Genomic DNA, 12,422 nt, shown 5'->3' on the forward strand with positions numbered 1-12,422 from the left:
CCCCCCCCGACCCAGTCCTGCATGCTGAAATTGGGTGCCCAATCTAGCGCTCAAGCTCTGAGGTTTCCCACAAGTCTGGAAATTTGGCAGCAGGGGAACAGGGACACTGCTCCCCCACTGCCAAGCTTCCAGATCCAGATGACATGATGCTGCAGGCCAGGGTTGAGCATGTACACTCGATTCCTCTTCAGGAAATGGTAAAGCATGTTCCTGCTACTGTTGATGTTACTTGATATTTTTATAACAATTTGTTTTAGCTACTTTTAACTATAAAAACAAGACTTCATTTTATTTTATTTGCAATTTTGCTTGGCAGGGTATCCAAACCAATGAATAGTGTTAACCTAGTCTTTCTTTTGTAGATGGGATTGGAGTCAAGAGAGATTATAAACAGGCTTTGAAATACTTTAACTTGGCTTCCCAAGGTGGTCACATTCTGGCTTTCTATAATTTGGCACAAATGCATGCTACTGGCACTGGAGTGATGCGATCCTGTCATACTGCTGTTGAAGTAAGTACCTCTCTTCATAAACTTACAAATTAGCTTTGGTTGAGATAGAATTATTACAGGCAACATTTGTACCCTCTTACATCAGTGGTGAATTTTGCCTGCAAAGTGAAGACTGTATTTCATAAAACTTATGGAATGCAGCAGAGGTTGATAATACAAGACAAGACTTCTAGATTTGGTGCTATTCTGTTATAGCATACTGGAAATGTTGCAATAGTTTCACTTTAAATTAGAAAAAAATAGAAGGATTTAACAAGAAAGCAAATAAGAAAAACAAAAATTTCATTTGTTTTAGTACTGAATGCCCAGCAAGGAAAAGTTGCAGATTTTAATTTTATAGCTTGTTGCTTGAAACAATAAGAAAAATACAGCTCTGTTCTATAGTAGCTGGTGGATTTGGCATCAGCTTTTCTGAAATGTATTGGGCCTGCATGTGAACACGTGAAATAAAAATGGCCTTGCTGAAAACAAGAGCCCTGCCTGATCGCAGTAGAGCTTTCATTGTTTTGTTGTTATTGTGTTGCCTTGCCTTGGACTCCCATGTTTCCTTTTCTGTCCTTGGGTTAGGCTGTTTTTTCCATATGACTGAGGTTAAAATAGACACCATCATTGGCATGCAGAATTATGACAGATGAAGCCCTGTACATTATCAGATGCAGTACATTTTTACTTACTGGTTTGAGTCTGCTTACATCTTAAGTCCTTCTGTTATTTGGCTTGAGTATTAACTTGTGCCATGAGGTATCTAGGTTATACTGTGTCCACCTTCTGCAGCCTCTAGTATATCTGCATAAGCAGACTTCTTAAAGCTGTACCTCATAGAAACAAGCTTCTTCTGAAAAAAATGCTGACAGTGTATCTTTTTATATTGTTGTTACTGCTGTTTTTTCCCTTGCAGTTATTTAAGAATGTATGTGAACGAGGGCGTTGGTCTGAGCGGCTCATGACTGCCTACAATAGCTATAAAGATGGTGATTCAAATTCTGCTGTGGTTCAGTATCTCTTATTGGCAGAACAAGGCTACGAAGTGGCACAAAGCAACGCTGCCTTCATACTTGATCAGAGTAAGGGGCTGCATTAGATCATCAAACAGTTTCCGTTTAAAATGTAATTCATCCTTGCCAAAAGAATATGGGGATAAATAGCTGGTCTAAATTAGCAGATTTTCTTTGAAAGCAAGTATACTTTGGCATTCTGACTACTTTTGTATGTTTTGAGAATCATTGGGGGTTTTTTTTTCCTGACACAATGATTATTGAACATTTGAAATCAGGCTAACTTCAGTATGAGAGGAGAGAGGGTGGAACAAGGAGAGGTCGTCCTTTACTTCCTAGTCAGGTGTGGCTGCCCTCCTGTTTTTGATTTGAAAATGTGATGAGTAGTTGGTCAGGCAGCTAAGCTTCTTTGTTAGATTTGGAAAAGCTTTTAATAATTGAATCCAGTTTCCTTTGAAAGTGGGCGATCATAGTAAGGTCTGCTACAACTCAGAGTTATAGGGACATATTACAGGAAGGATGGGGAGCTAAGTAAATAGTCCACTAGCAGCCAGCACATCGTGAAGCATACAAATTGACTTGCTAGTAGAATATATAGTTTTGATTTTGTCCTCCCTCCTTCCTGGGCCCATGTAATATTGTCAAGAGGTACCTTTCTGAGCACCTAAAAGACTGACCTTCACCTCCCCACCCCTAAAAAAATACAGCTATAGCCAGGTGTTTTGGAAGCTTGCCATACGAGTCTTGACCTGGAGGGCATTTTGTCAGAAAACAAGAGGGCTAATTTCTATAATCTCTAAGAATACCAGTTGTACTATCAGTCCTACATGTGGATGCAGTTACTACTACATGGTAGCAGTGTTTCAAATGTGCAAAAAATACTTCAGAGGTAAAATAATTTATTTTTATATTATCAGCCCTCTTAATAGTTCCTCAGTAATCTTTTACTTGTGACAATGGCAGGTAAAACCTGGAATTTCAATACATTTCTGAAATTACTACCCTGTAATAATTTCAGGCTAGTTATTATTACTACCCTACACATGCAATTAGCATGTAGCAATACACTCTGGTATAGTTTGTGCCAAAGTTTATTGCTTCCAGGTGCAGCATTTACACATGCACCCAGGACCATAGCATGTTGAGCTAGGGCAGAGCAGCCCCAGCTCACTGCCAGCCCAGAGCTGCTCCTGTCCAGCTCAGTGTGCTGCAGAGGGGCTGGCTGGAGCACAAGGGTGTTAGTGTGGGGCAAGGCAGCAGGTAGCCCCCACACTGTAGCACCCTTGTGTCCCAGCCAGCCCCAGTCACCATCTACACAGGTGTTTTGGTGCGTGTAACTACTCCACTATAGGATAGTACTTGTCCCGGACAGTACTATCCTACAGTGGAGTTAACTGCCACCTAATATGGGCACACATGTAGCCAGTGACTTTACTGTTGAGCTAGTTAGTCAGCTCTGTAGTAAAGTGCATGTGTAGATCGATGCACCCTGTAGCCATGTCCAGATGAGCATGGCCATGTGGTATGTGGTGCTACAGACGTCTGCAGTGCCACACGCCACATGTTCAGCTGTTTTCCACATTGCAAGGGAGCAGCACACAGGGATTTTTTGAGCCTTGAATATCCAGGGGTCAGAAAAACCCATAGGCAAAAAAACAGAACAGCACATGTGGGACAGCACGTGCTACTCAAAAGCTGAGCTGTACTGCAGCTGCTGGCGAGGCTCCGCATGGCAGAATCGCTGCTGCTGCAGTCCCAGGAGGCTGCCCAGGACACCAGGTAAGGCTGCTGGAGCCAGTACAGTGCTGGTCTCAGCATCCCTACGCCACCCAGAGTAACTTGCCAGAGTGTGCGTGACACAGCATTCCCCGGGGACAACTAGCAGCAGCCCAAGGTGCGCGGCTACTAGTTATCCCTGGAGAACCAAACATCCACACCATGTCTGGATGAAGCCTGTGTGTACAGTAACTAAGCTTCAAAAAGATGATTGGATGCTATAGCTGTACTGAAAGATGGTGTGCTAAGACAAAACAGACAGCTAGAAGAGTGAATTCATGCTGAACCTGCATACTTTAATATGAAGTATAAAGTAATTCCTATAGACGAATTTGTTACAGAATTTCAGGGGGAAGGAGGCATTTTTAAATACAACCCAAGTTCAAAATTTACACTGTTAAAGCCAGATTTTCAAATGTGCCCAGCTCCCATTGTTTGTCATGAGAATTGCTGAGTACTTAATATTTGGTCATTTTATATAGGTGCCTGACTGAAATTTAATTTTATGAAAGTCTGGCTCTGTTACAGGTACAGAAGATTCCTGAAAAATCTAGCTCCTAAAACTTGGTAGTGTATCATAAATTACTCTAATCTGAGTTGCTGGGTTTTTGGTTGTAGTCGTGTTGCTCTAAGGACATAGGGAAGCAAGGTTTTTTTGGGTAGATGTGATATCTCTAATTAGACCAACTGAGTAGTTGGAAAAAAGTTCTTAGTAAGCTTTCAGGTGCAATCACCATTCTTCAGGCATAGGAAGTCTCTGCTGTTCCGAGACTCCAAGGAACGGGAGAACCCTCTAATCCCCATTAAAATAAGAGCAGCTATTATTAAAAAATGTGTAGATCATCTGCAAGATCAATATACTTTGTTTCATTTTCCATGATGACTTTTCTAACTTGATTCATCAACATTAAGTATTTTATACATCCTTCCAAAACAACAGTACTGTACTATCAGAGCTTTAAAAGGAGCATATTTATTTAAGCTCTTTAGGTGTGTAAAGCACGTAGGAACCTGAGCAATAATCTATTGCTGTTTAAAGCTCCTCTTTCAACAATGTGTTATGGCTTTGTGAAGAACAGAGGAGGTTTTTCTGGGATAAGCAGAAAAGATTCTATATGGATTCTGAGGTATTCAGTAGTTACTATTACATGTTGATATCAAACTTGGTAACTTTCTCAGTACATTTACAAGGAAAACTCCAAATAAACTTTTTATGTTTATTGTAAGTCGATTCAAATATTGTTGCACAGCACCTGAAATTATTCTTTACTGCCATTGAGGTGATGGGTATAATTATACCCTAATTACTTGGGTGGCACTGCTGGAGGTTTTCCTCATGAGATAAATGCCTCTTTATGAGCACAGTGGGCTAGATCCCCTCCAGGTGCAGCTGAGGAGTGGTTGGCACAGGATCTAACAAAAGGAATGTCTCCTGACCCACTTCACATTTCCCTGATAAAAAGACTGAGTTGGTCATGGCTGAAACATGGAATAGGCTAAATGTGAAACTTTGATGCTATGCTAGGTTACTCAGATTTCTCTAGCTGGAGTGAATGCTGTGCCAGATGTGGACTGTTGCTTCATATTTGGCCCACCTGGGAACCTAGGAAGTGGTATAAGGTTGGAGAGGGATACAGCTGTACTACCTGTAGATTACCTAAAGATCCTGTGCCTTTTGCACCAGCAGAGCAGTACAGAGGGGGAAATATATAGCTAGATTTTGGCAGAGTAAACTTTGAGTTTCAGCCCTTTAGTCCAGTTCAGCAGGACAGTTTGTCTTTGCACATGCTCACCCATTTACAGTGTAGAATACAGTAAGGAGCTTCCATGTCATGTTCCCACTTTTAATGAATGACTTTCTCTGCAGAAGAGGCCAGCATAGTTGGAGAGAATGAAACTTATCCTCGAGCCTTGCTTCATTGGAATAGAGCAGCCTCCCAAGGTAAGTTGCAGTTCATGGTTACCAGTTTCACTCACACTTGTTAACATTTTATTAAATAATGAACTCAGTACTATTGAATAGCTTGTTCTGCCCTTTAGAAACTGTACTGGGGGGCTGGACTCAATGATCCTCCAGGGTCCCTTCCACCCCAAATGTCTATGAAATCTATGAAATATTAATATTTTTCCAAAGACAGGTTATGTTCTGGGTTACTCCCTCATTAATGTATTCTTGTGGCTCTGCAGGGTAATTCTTTATCCAGTTTTCAGTATGAAGATTTGGTTGAATATTGCTTGACAGGATTAGAGAAGATTAAGCCACTTGCAAGTCTGCAGTCCTACATTTGTCACCTCCACTAGCCAGCCTTTGAGTCCTGGTGACTTCCCATTCTTAATTGTTTTGACAGAATTTTAAACTGCTATTTTTATATAATCTGAGCATGATTAGGCAGTTTTTTTAGTGTCTCATATTTAAAGAACTATCACATTTGGGCAGGATCTCTTAGGACTGCTGTTTTCCTGAATCTCAGAAATTAGATTTCCATCTGCCCCCAAGGAATTTTGCTGTCCATTAGCATAATTTATCATAGAATCATAGAGAAGTAGGGCTGGAAGAGGTCATCTAGTCCAACCCCTTGCCTGAGACAGGATCATCCCTATCCAAACCATCATCTAAACTCTCTGTAAGGCTGTCTTCAACCCTGACACAACATAGACCCTAACCCTAACCCATCACAGGTAAAGCAGGGGAACCACAGCAGCCAATGTCCTGCTTCTGTGAAATGTCAATATATGCTCAAGAGATCCCAGGTAGAGGGTAATACCTCTGCTACAGAGGAAGCCAAAAACCCTAACAGTCTGTACCAGTCTGATCATGGGGTAAAATTCCTTTCTGACTGGCAAATATGGCGATTTGATCTGACTCCAAGTAGAGGGGCAAGACCATCTAGCCAAAAACCTCTGGCTTCAGGAGCATTAGCACACATGCAGCTCCTGCAGGAGAAATGTCAGGAACAACATAAGCCTTTCTACATGGCTGCCTTTGACCTCACAAAACAGCTGAGAAGTGTTGTGGGAGGATCCTTCTGAAGTATGGATGCCCACTTCATTTTGTCACCATTTTCTGCCTGCTCCATAATGGTATGTGAGTGGTGGTTCTCAGTAATGAATCTATTACAGATCCTTTTGAGGTTAAAACAGGAGTTAAGCAAGGCTGTATCATCACTCCAACACTCTTCTCAGTATTCCGTGCTGTGATGTTGCATCTGACCACCAACAAGCTTCCAGCTGGAGTGGAGCTAAACCACTGAATGGTTGCTAAGCTATTTAACCTCAGCTGACTCTGAACCAAAACCAAGACCACCCCAGCCACAATCACTGAGCTCCAGTATGCTGATAATGCTGTAGTGTGCATTTACTCAGAAGCAGATCTTCAGGCAATCATCAACATCTTTACCAAGCCATACAAGTAAATGGAACTGATGTCTTCCAAATGTTAAGTTAAGGTCCTCCACCAGCAAAACTCCTAATGAACAGTCCCCAGCTCCAGTAATCCAGATCCACAGCAAGACTCTGGAGAACGTTGAGTATTTCCAGTACTTCAGAAGCTATCTCTCACTGACATCAAAGAAAGCCAACATTGCCTGAAATATGCATGTGCAACCTTTGGACACTAGAAGAAACAGGTGTTGAAAGATCTCAATGCCAAATACAAAACCAAGCTCATGGTTTATCAAGCAGTCATGATCCCCACCTTGCTGCATGGAGCTGAGTCATGGACAACTGTGGCAGAGCGCAGGTTGTGCCTGCCACTTTAAGAGGTCTGAACAGGCAGCAAGGAGCCTGCAGGTAGGAGCAGACCCAATCAGGCAGCCTCCTGCCTAACATGCGACTGCCTAATTGGGTCTGCTCCCACTGCCTGCTGCCTGCTTAGACCCCTTAAAGTGTTAGGCACAACCTGTGCTCTGCTGCAGCAATGTACAGGAGACCGCTAAAGTTGTTGGAGAGGTACCATCAATGCTGCCAGTGGAAGATCCTCCAAATCCAGTGAGAAAAGATGTAGGAGCGTTGGCGTCCTCCTGCAAGCAAACACCATGAGTATTGAGGTAGTGATCATCTGGTATCAACTTTGTTGGGCTGACTGTGTCATCTGGGTGGCTGACTCCAGACTCCTGAAGCAAGTTTATTGTCCAAGCTCAGCCAGTGTGTATGCTGAAGAGAAGGGCAGAAAAGGTGCTTTAGGGACAACATCCTTAAGGCCAACTTTAAAAAATGCAATATCGATGTCAACTCATGAAAGACTGTCACCCAGGGCCACCCCAAATGGAGGAAGAGTCTGCTGCAAGGACCTCAGTACTTTGAAACCTCATGACAACAAGAGATGGAAAAGCAGGAGTGGCTGAAAATGTGTCGCAGACCATATCAAAAATTCAGCGCCACCCACCCACATAGAAACACACATCCGAGCTGCAGTAGAGTCTGTCTATCCTGGAAAGGCCTCATCAGCCATCTTCAGACGCGGATAAGACTATCATGGAAAACTATCATCCTTGACTGCAAGGGCTTGCCGAAGACTGAGACACCCCAGTCAAAATCCCCAGCCTTGGCTGTTACTCAGTGTTTCTGAGGGAGATTTAAAAATACCCTGACACATGTAATAAAGGGGAGCAGGAGCAACCAGCAAAGCCCAGTTTTTCTCCTGCCTGGGCAGGGGATCAGACTTGAAGATCTACAAGGTCCCTTCTGACCCTACTTCTATGATTCTGTGATTCTATGACTACAGGATCCTTCCAAATGAAAGCATTAAAGACTTTTATTTGCTGAAGAATATCCTCTGCATAGGTTTGGAACCATTTTATTTTTCCTGTTGCCATTCCAGTAAACACTACTACAGTGTAGAGTGCACGGTTATAGGTTATGATGAAAGTATGTTTTTAGATTATTTTGACCCATTTTTAAGATTTGACTTCAGCTGCTCTGGAATTTTGCTTTCAGTCTCTATTTAGAAAATACCTACTACTTGGTTACTGAGACCTTGTTTCCAATTTATAATGTAGCCACTGAATGGCCAGCCATCAAGGTAGATGCAGTGGTATAAATGTCTACGGCCTCCTTCTACATGTGCAGGTAAAGTTGCAATGGACTCTCATGTGCAATCCACACATTCGCACTTCCTGCCATGCCACATGTACATGACGGGCGGCATGATTATGGAATTGCTCATTAGATCCCATCATGCCTTATTGCTGGTGCAGGGGCAGCCCAGTATTGGGCTGCCCCTGCACCAGCAGGAAGTAAGCTCCCACAGCTGGGAGTCCCTTTAGATGAGGGGCTCATAACCGCAGGAGTGCCCCATGTACTCCCAGGGCTGAGGGATCACAGCTAAATTACTAAATGAGTCCGTTTTAGTATATCTTGGTATTTTGCATGTTTCTCTGGGCTTTTACACTTGTATTGTGTTTTAGGTTACACTGTTGCAAGAATTAAACTTGGCGATTACCACTTCTATGGCTTTGGTACAGATGTTGATTATGAAACTGCATTTATTCACTACCGACTGGCATCAGAGCAACAACATAGTGCCCAAGCCATGTTTAACCTGGGGTACATGCATGAAAAAGGACTGGGTATTAAACAGGTGAGTCAATGTGGTGAGAATAGTCGTATTTATAGTGTAGTATTAATAAGCATTTTATAATAATCTAAGAGATATTAAACAAGATTTGCCTGTGATAGACACTACAGGCATATTTAGTAGGAACCTACTAAGGTGCCTCAGAGCTAATAGATAACAGTAGAAGAAAAGGATGTATCTCTATTTTTTTACATTTGTGTCATGGATGTGGTGTATATAAGGTACTACCATAACTAGTTCCCTGGGTAATTGTCTGAGCATGTAATAAATAAAATTTGCCTGTCAAATTGAACGGTCTCAAAACTCTACCATATGTTCTTCAGAAAGTGTTTTAATGAAATAGGATCATTGGATTTTATCTGTCAAATAGACAAAATGTCTTAGCTCATAGCATAAAACTGCTTACAGTATAAAGAAACCTTTGTTTCTCATCTGTTAGTTTAAATATTCCAACTTTTTTCTCTGTTTGGAAATAGATTTCAGTGTCTCTTCTATACATTGCAGGATATTCACCTTGCAAAACGCTTCTATGACATGGCAGCTGAAGCCAGCCCAGATGCACAAGTTCCTGTCTTCCTAGCACTCTGCAAGCTTGGGGTTATTTATTCCTTGCAGTATATACGAGAAATTAATGTAAGTAACACAGAGGCCTAAAGTTGATGGCAAAGATTCTTCTGAAACACCATCTAAAAGTGAAAGTAACATTAACTTCCCATCTCACTCTTCCAAACCAGTTTTCTTTACTGTACCTGGTTTTGGGGTGGTCCCAGGTCTCTATCTTTCCTGCCTCTGAAGTTGAAAGAAACTGTAAAATACATTGCCCCTAATCATAATTGATCCCCAACCAGTCTCTAGGGCTAGGAACAGAAGTTACACATAAACTGGTTTAAGTAATCAGAAACTGATTTTTAAACCTGTAACGGAACAGAAGTTCAGTGCACATAAACCAGTTTTGAAATGGTTGAAACTAGTTTAAGATAAACTTAATTGAATGTAGTATCAGATTGAACTGATTTAAGATAAACCGATATATGGAACTTCTGTCCCAGACCCCTTCCTAGTTCAAGTCAAATCACAGTCCCCCAGCATCCCAGGATGCTTTGTAGCCCTGGGTTGGGTTAGGCTGGACTGGACTCTGCTGTCTGCTCAAGCAGAGCAGGGTTGGCCCTGCCCCTCTGCTGTCTAGCTGGAGCAGTGAGGGCAGGCTGACAAGGGAGTCGGGGTGGGAAACCTGGCTGGGGGGACAGCCTGGTCTGCTTGGTGGGGGTGGCAAAGCCCCTGCCAGACACTTCCCCATTGGAGTGGGGTGGGGTGTGGGGGGACAGCAGGCATAGGCAGAGTGGAGGGAGGGGATTAAACCCCCCCTGCCTCCCCTCTCCCACTGGCATGGGACCCCAGCTGGCACCATGGGGCCCCCACAGTGGTGTCCCATGCCAATGGGAGAGGGGAGGCAGGGTGGCTTTGATCTTCCTCCTGCCCTTGCGCCTGAGCCTGAGGCGCTGACCGGGCCTCCAGGCTTGGGGACAAACATGTCAAAGGCTGCTTCCCCCTTCCAACTTGAGGCACACCCCAGCTGGAGTCCCTGCAGGCCACGGTTGGGGTTTAAACCCCTCCCCAGTCATACTCAGTGGCCTGTCAGGGCCTGGTCACACTATCCCTTCCCCCCAGCTCAGCTTCCCTCCAGCCTTCTGGCCACCACGGAGGGGAACGGGGTGCTTGCTCTAGTGGCCCCCCCCCAGCTTCTACCCTGAGTCACTGCAGGCATATGGCCGCATTTCCGGAATCAAAAGTGAATGTCTGTTCACTTGTTTCTCAGTTCAATCTACATGGGTTAGACTAACCTGCAAAGATTGAATCAATTCAAGCTTGGGCTTTTTATATGTCTGTGCTTAGCCTAGACACTGTCTGAATACTCCTTTCAGGAAAAAAATCCCTACCCAAAACTAGACGTTTTTGTATGTGAGCCAGTATCACCAGAATTAAGTATTTCCAATTTATATTTGACTATTTAATACTTTAACATCCACCCCAAGTCCAGTCTGATATCAGAGCTGTAATAGGAGCTAAGTGTACAGGTACTTGGTTGCTCTTGGCAGAGATTCAACATAGTGATAGGCCTTTAAAGAAATAAATGTCTGTCCTAGGTGCTTACTTATCCAGTATCTCCATAGCTTGACTGTTATAAAAATTAATAGCATCCTCAACAGTATAAGAGGTACTTAAAATAGGCAAAGTGAGGAGAAAAGATTGTCTCTGCTTTAGATATTGGGATCTGGAATATGCATAGAACCTAGATCCACAAAAAGCATTTACATGGAGTTTGGTGCCTGTGTCCAAGACTGTCATCCATAAACCTCCTGATTAAACAGTCAAGCACCTGAGGGCATTTTTACACATGTAAGTGCTGCAGCACCAGGTACTTTGAAAAGTGCCTGGCACTGCACTGCTTACAATTGTATAGATAGCAAAATGTGCATCAGCGCTGAGAAAATGGCAGCGGTGCACTTTTGAACTAAATTGCATAGAAGGTGGTTTAGTTCAAAAGCGCACTGCTGCCATTTTCTGTGCACTGATGCGTATTTTTCCGCTTATACAACTGGACTCAGTTCACCTGCATGTCATGGGACAAAAAAGTATGTATATAAATGAGACTTTGCAGGCTTCCCCAGTAAAGTTTCCTAGACACCTTAAGTTCCACAGCTGCCTGCACCCAGAGGCTCAGCCACATTGGCAGAGTTCAGCAGCATTGTGCCCATGTCATACCTTAGTCCAGGTGTGGGCAATTATTTTGAGTGGAGGGCCACTTACTGAGTTTTAGCAAGCCATTGAGGGCTGCATGACAGGCAGCCAGGGGCAGATAAATATTAATTTTCTAAATGTTTTAGGGGCCCCACAGGCCGGATAGAATGGCCTGGCAGGCCACATCTGGCCCCCAGGCCACATTTTGCCCACCCCGCCTTAGTCAGTTTTGGAATTCACAAACATCCCTTCAACCCAAGTAACTAACACAGTTACAGAGCTAATTTAACTGTCATCCTGGCTGCTTTCATTCAAAAACAGCCTGATGGTTTACCCACTGGTGCCAACTTAACGAGTGCTTAATGATCAGAGCGGCTACCGAGGAAGTGAGAGACTTGAGTTTTAACTCCTTCTCAGCTTGTAAGAGTTCAGACCCACATTTTTCTTAAGATATTGCCAGGCTAGGGGCAAGACTCTGTCCTTGGACCCATTGGCTCTGTCCTCGGACCCATATCGTTCAACATCTTCATTAATGATGTGGACATTGGAGTCAGGAGCGGACTGGCCAAGTTCGCCGATGACACCAAACTTTGGGGCAAAGCATCCACGCCAGAAGACAGGCTCAGCAAATGGGCAGACAAGAACCTCATGGTGTTTAACACCGAAAAATGCAAGGTTCTCCACCTTGGGAAGAAAATCCTGCAGCATCCTTATAGGCTTAGCAGTGCTACACTGGCTAGCGCTACGGAAGAAAGAGACTTGGGGGTCATCATTGACCACAAGATGAACATGAGCCTGCAATGCGATGCTGCGGCTACTAAAGCAA

General features: G+C 43.5%; 1 protein-coding gene across 1 annotated transcript in view; it reads left to right on the forward strand.

Moving 5' to 3' along the window:
- Positions 1 to 12,422, forward strand: part of SEL1L (SEL1L ERAD E3 ligase adaptor subunit) — an 85,599-nt gene that overhangs the window by 71,295 nt on the left and 1,882 nt on the right. Inside the window, exons 16-20 of the mRNA XM_019518698.1 lie at positions 363 to 511; positions 1,410 to 1,575; positions 5,150 to 5,224; positions 8,688 to 8,860; positions 9,362 to 9,490. Coding sequence (XP_019374243.1) covers positions 363 to 511; positions 1,410 to 1,575; positions 5,150 to 5,224; positions 8,688 to 8,860; positions 9,362 to 9,490 — 692 coding nt within the window. The remainder of the gene's footprint in view (positions 1 to 362; positions 512 to 1,409; positions 1,576 to 5,149; positions 5,225 to 8,687; positions 8,861 to 9,361; positions 9,491 to 12,422) is intronic.

This window comes from Gavialis gangeticus, unplaced genomic scaffold, assembly GCF_001723915.1.
Source record: "Gavialis gangeticus isolate Ggan-Ray unplaced genomic scaffold, GavGan_comp1, whole genome shotgun sequence".
Taxonomy (NCBI): Eukaryota; Metazoa; Chordata; order Crocodylia; family Gavialidae; genus Gavialis; species Gavialis gangeticus.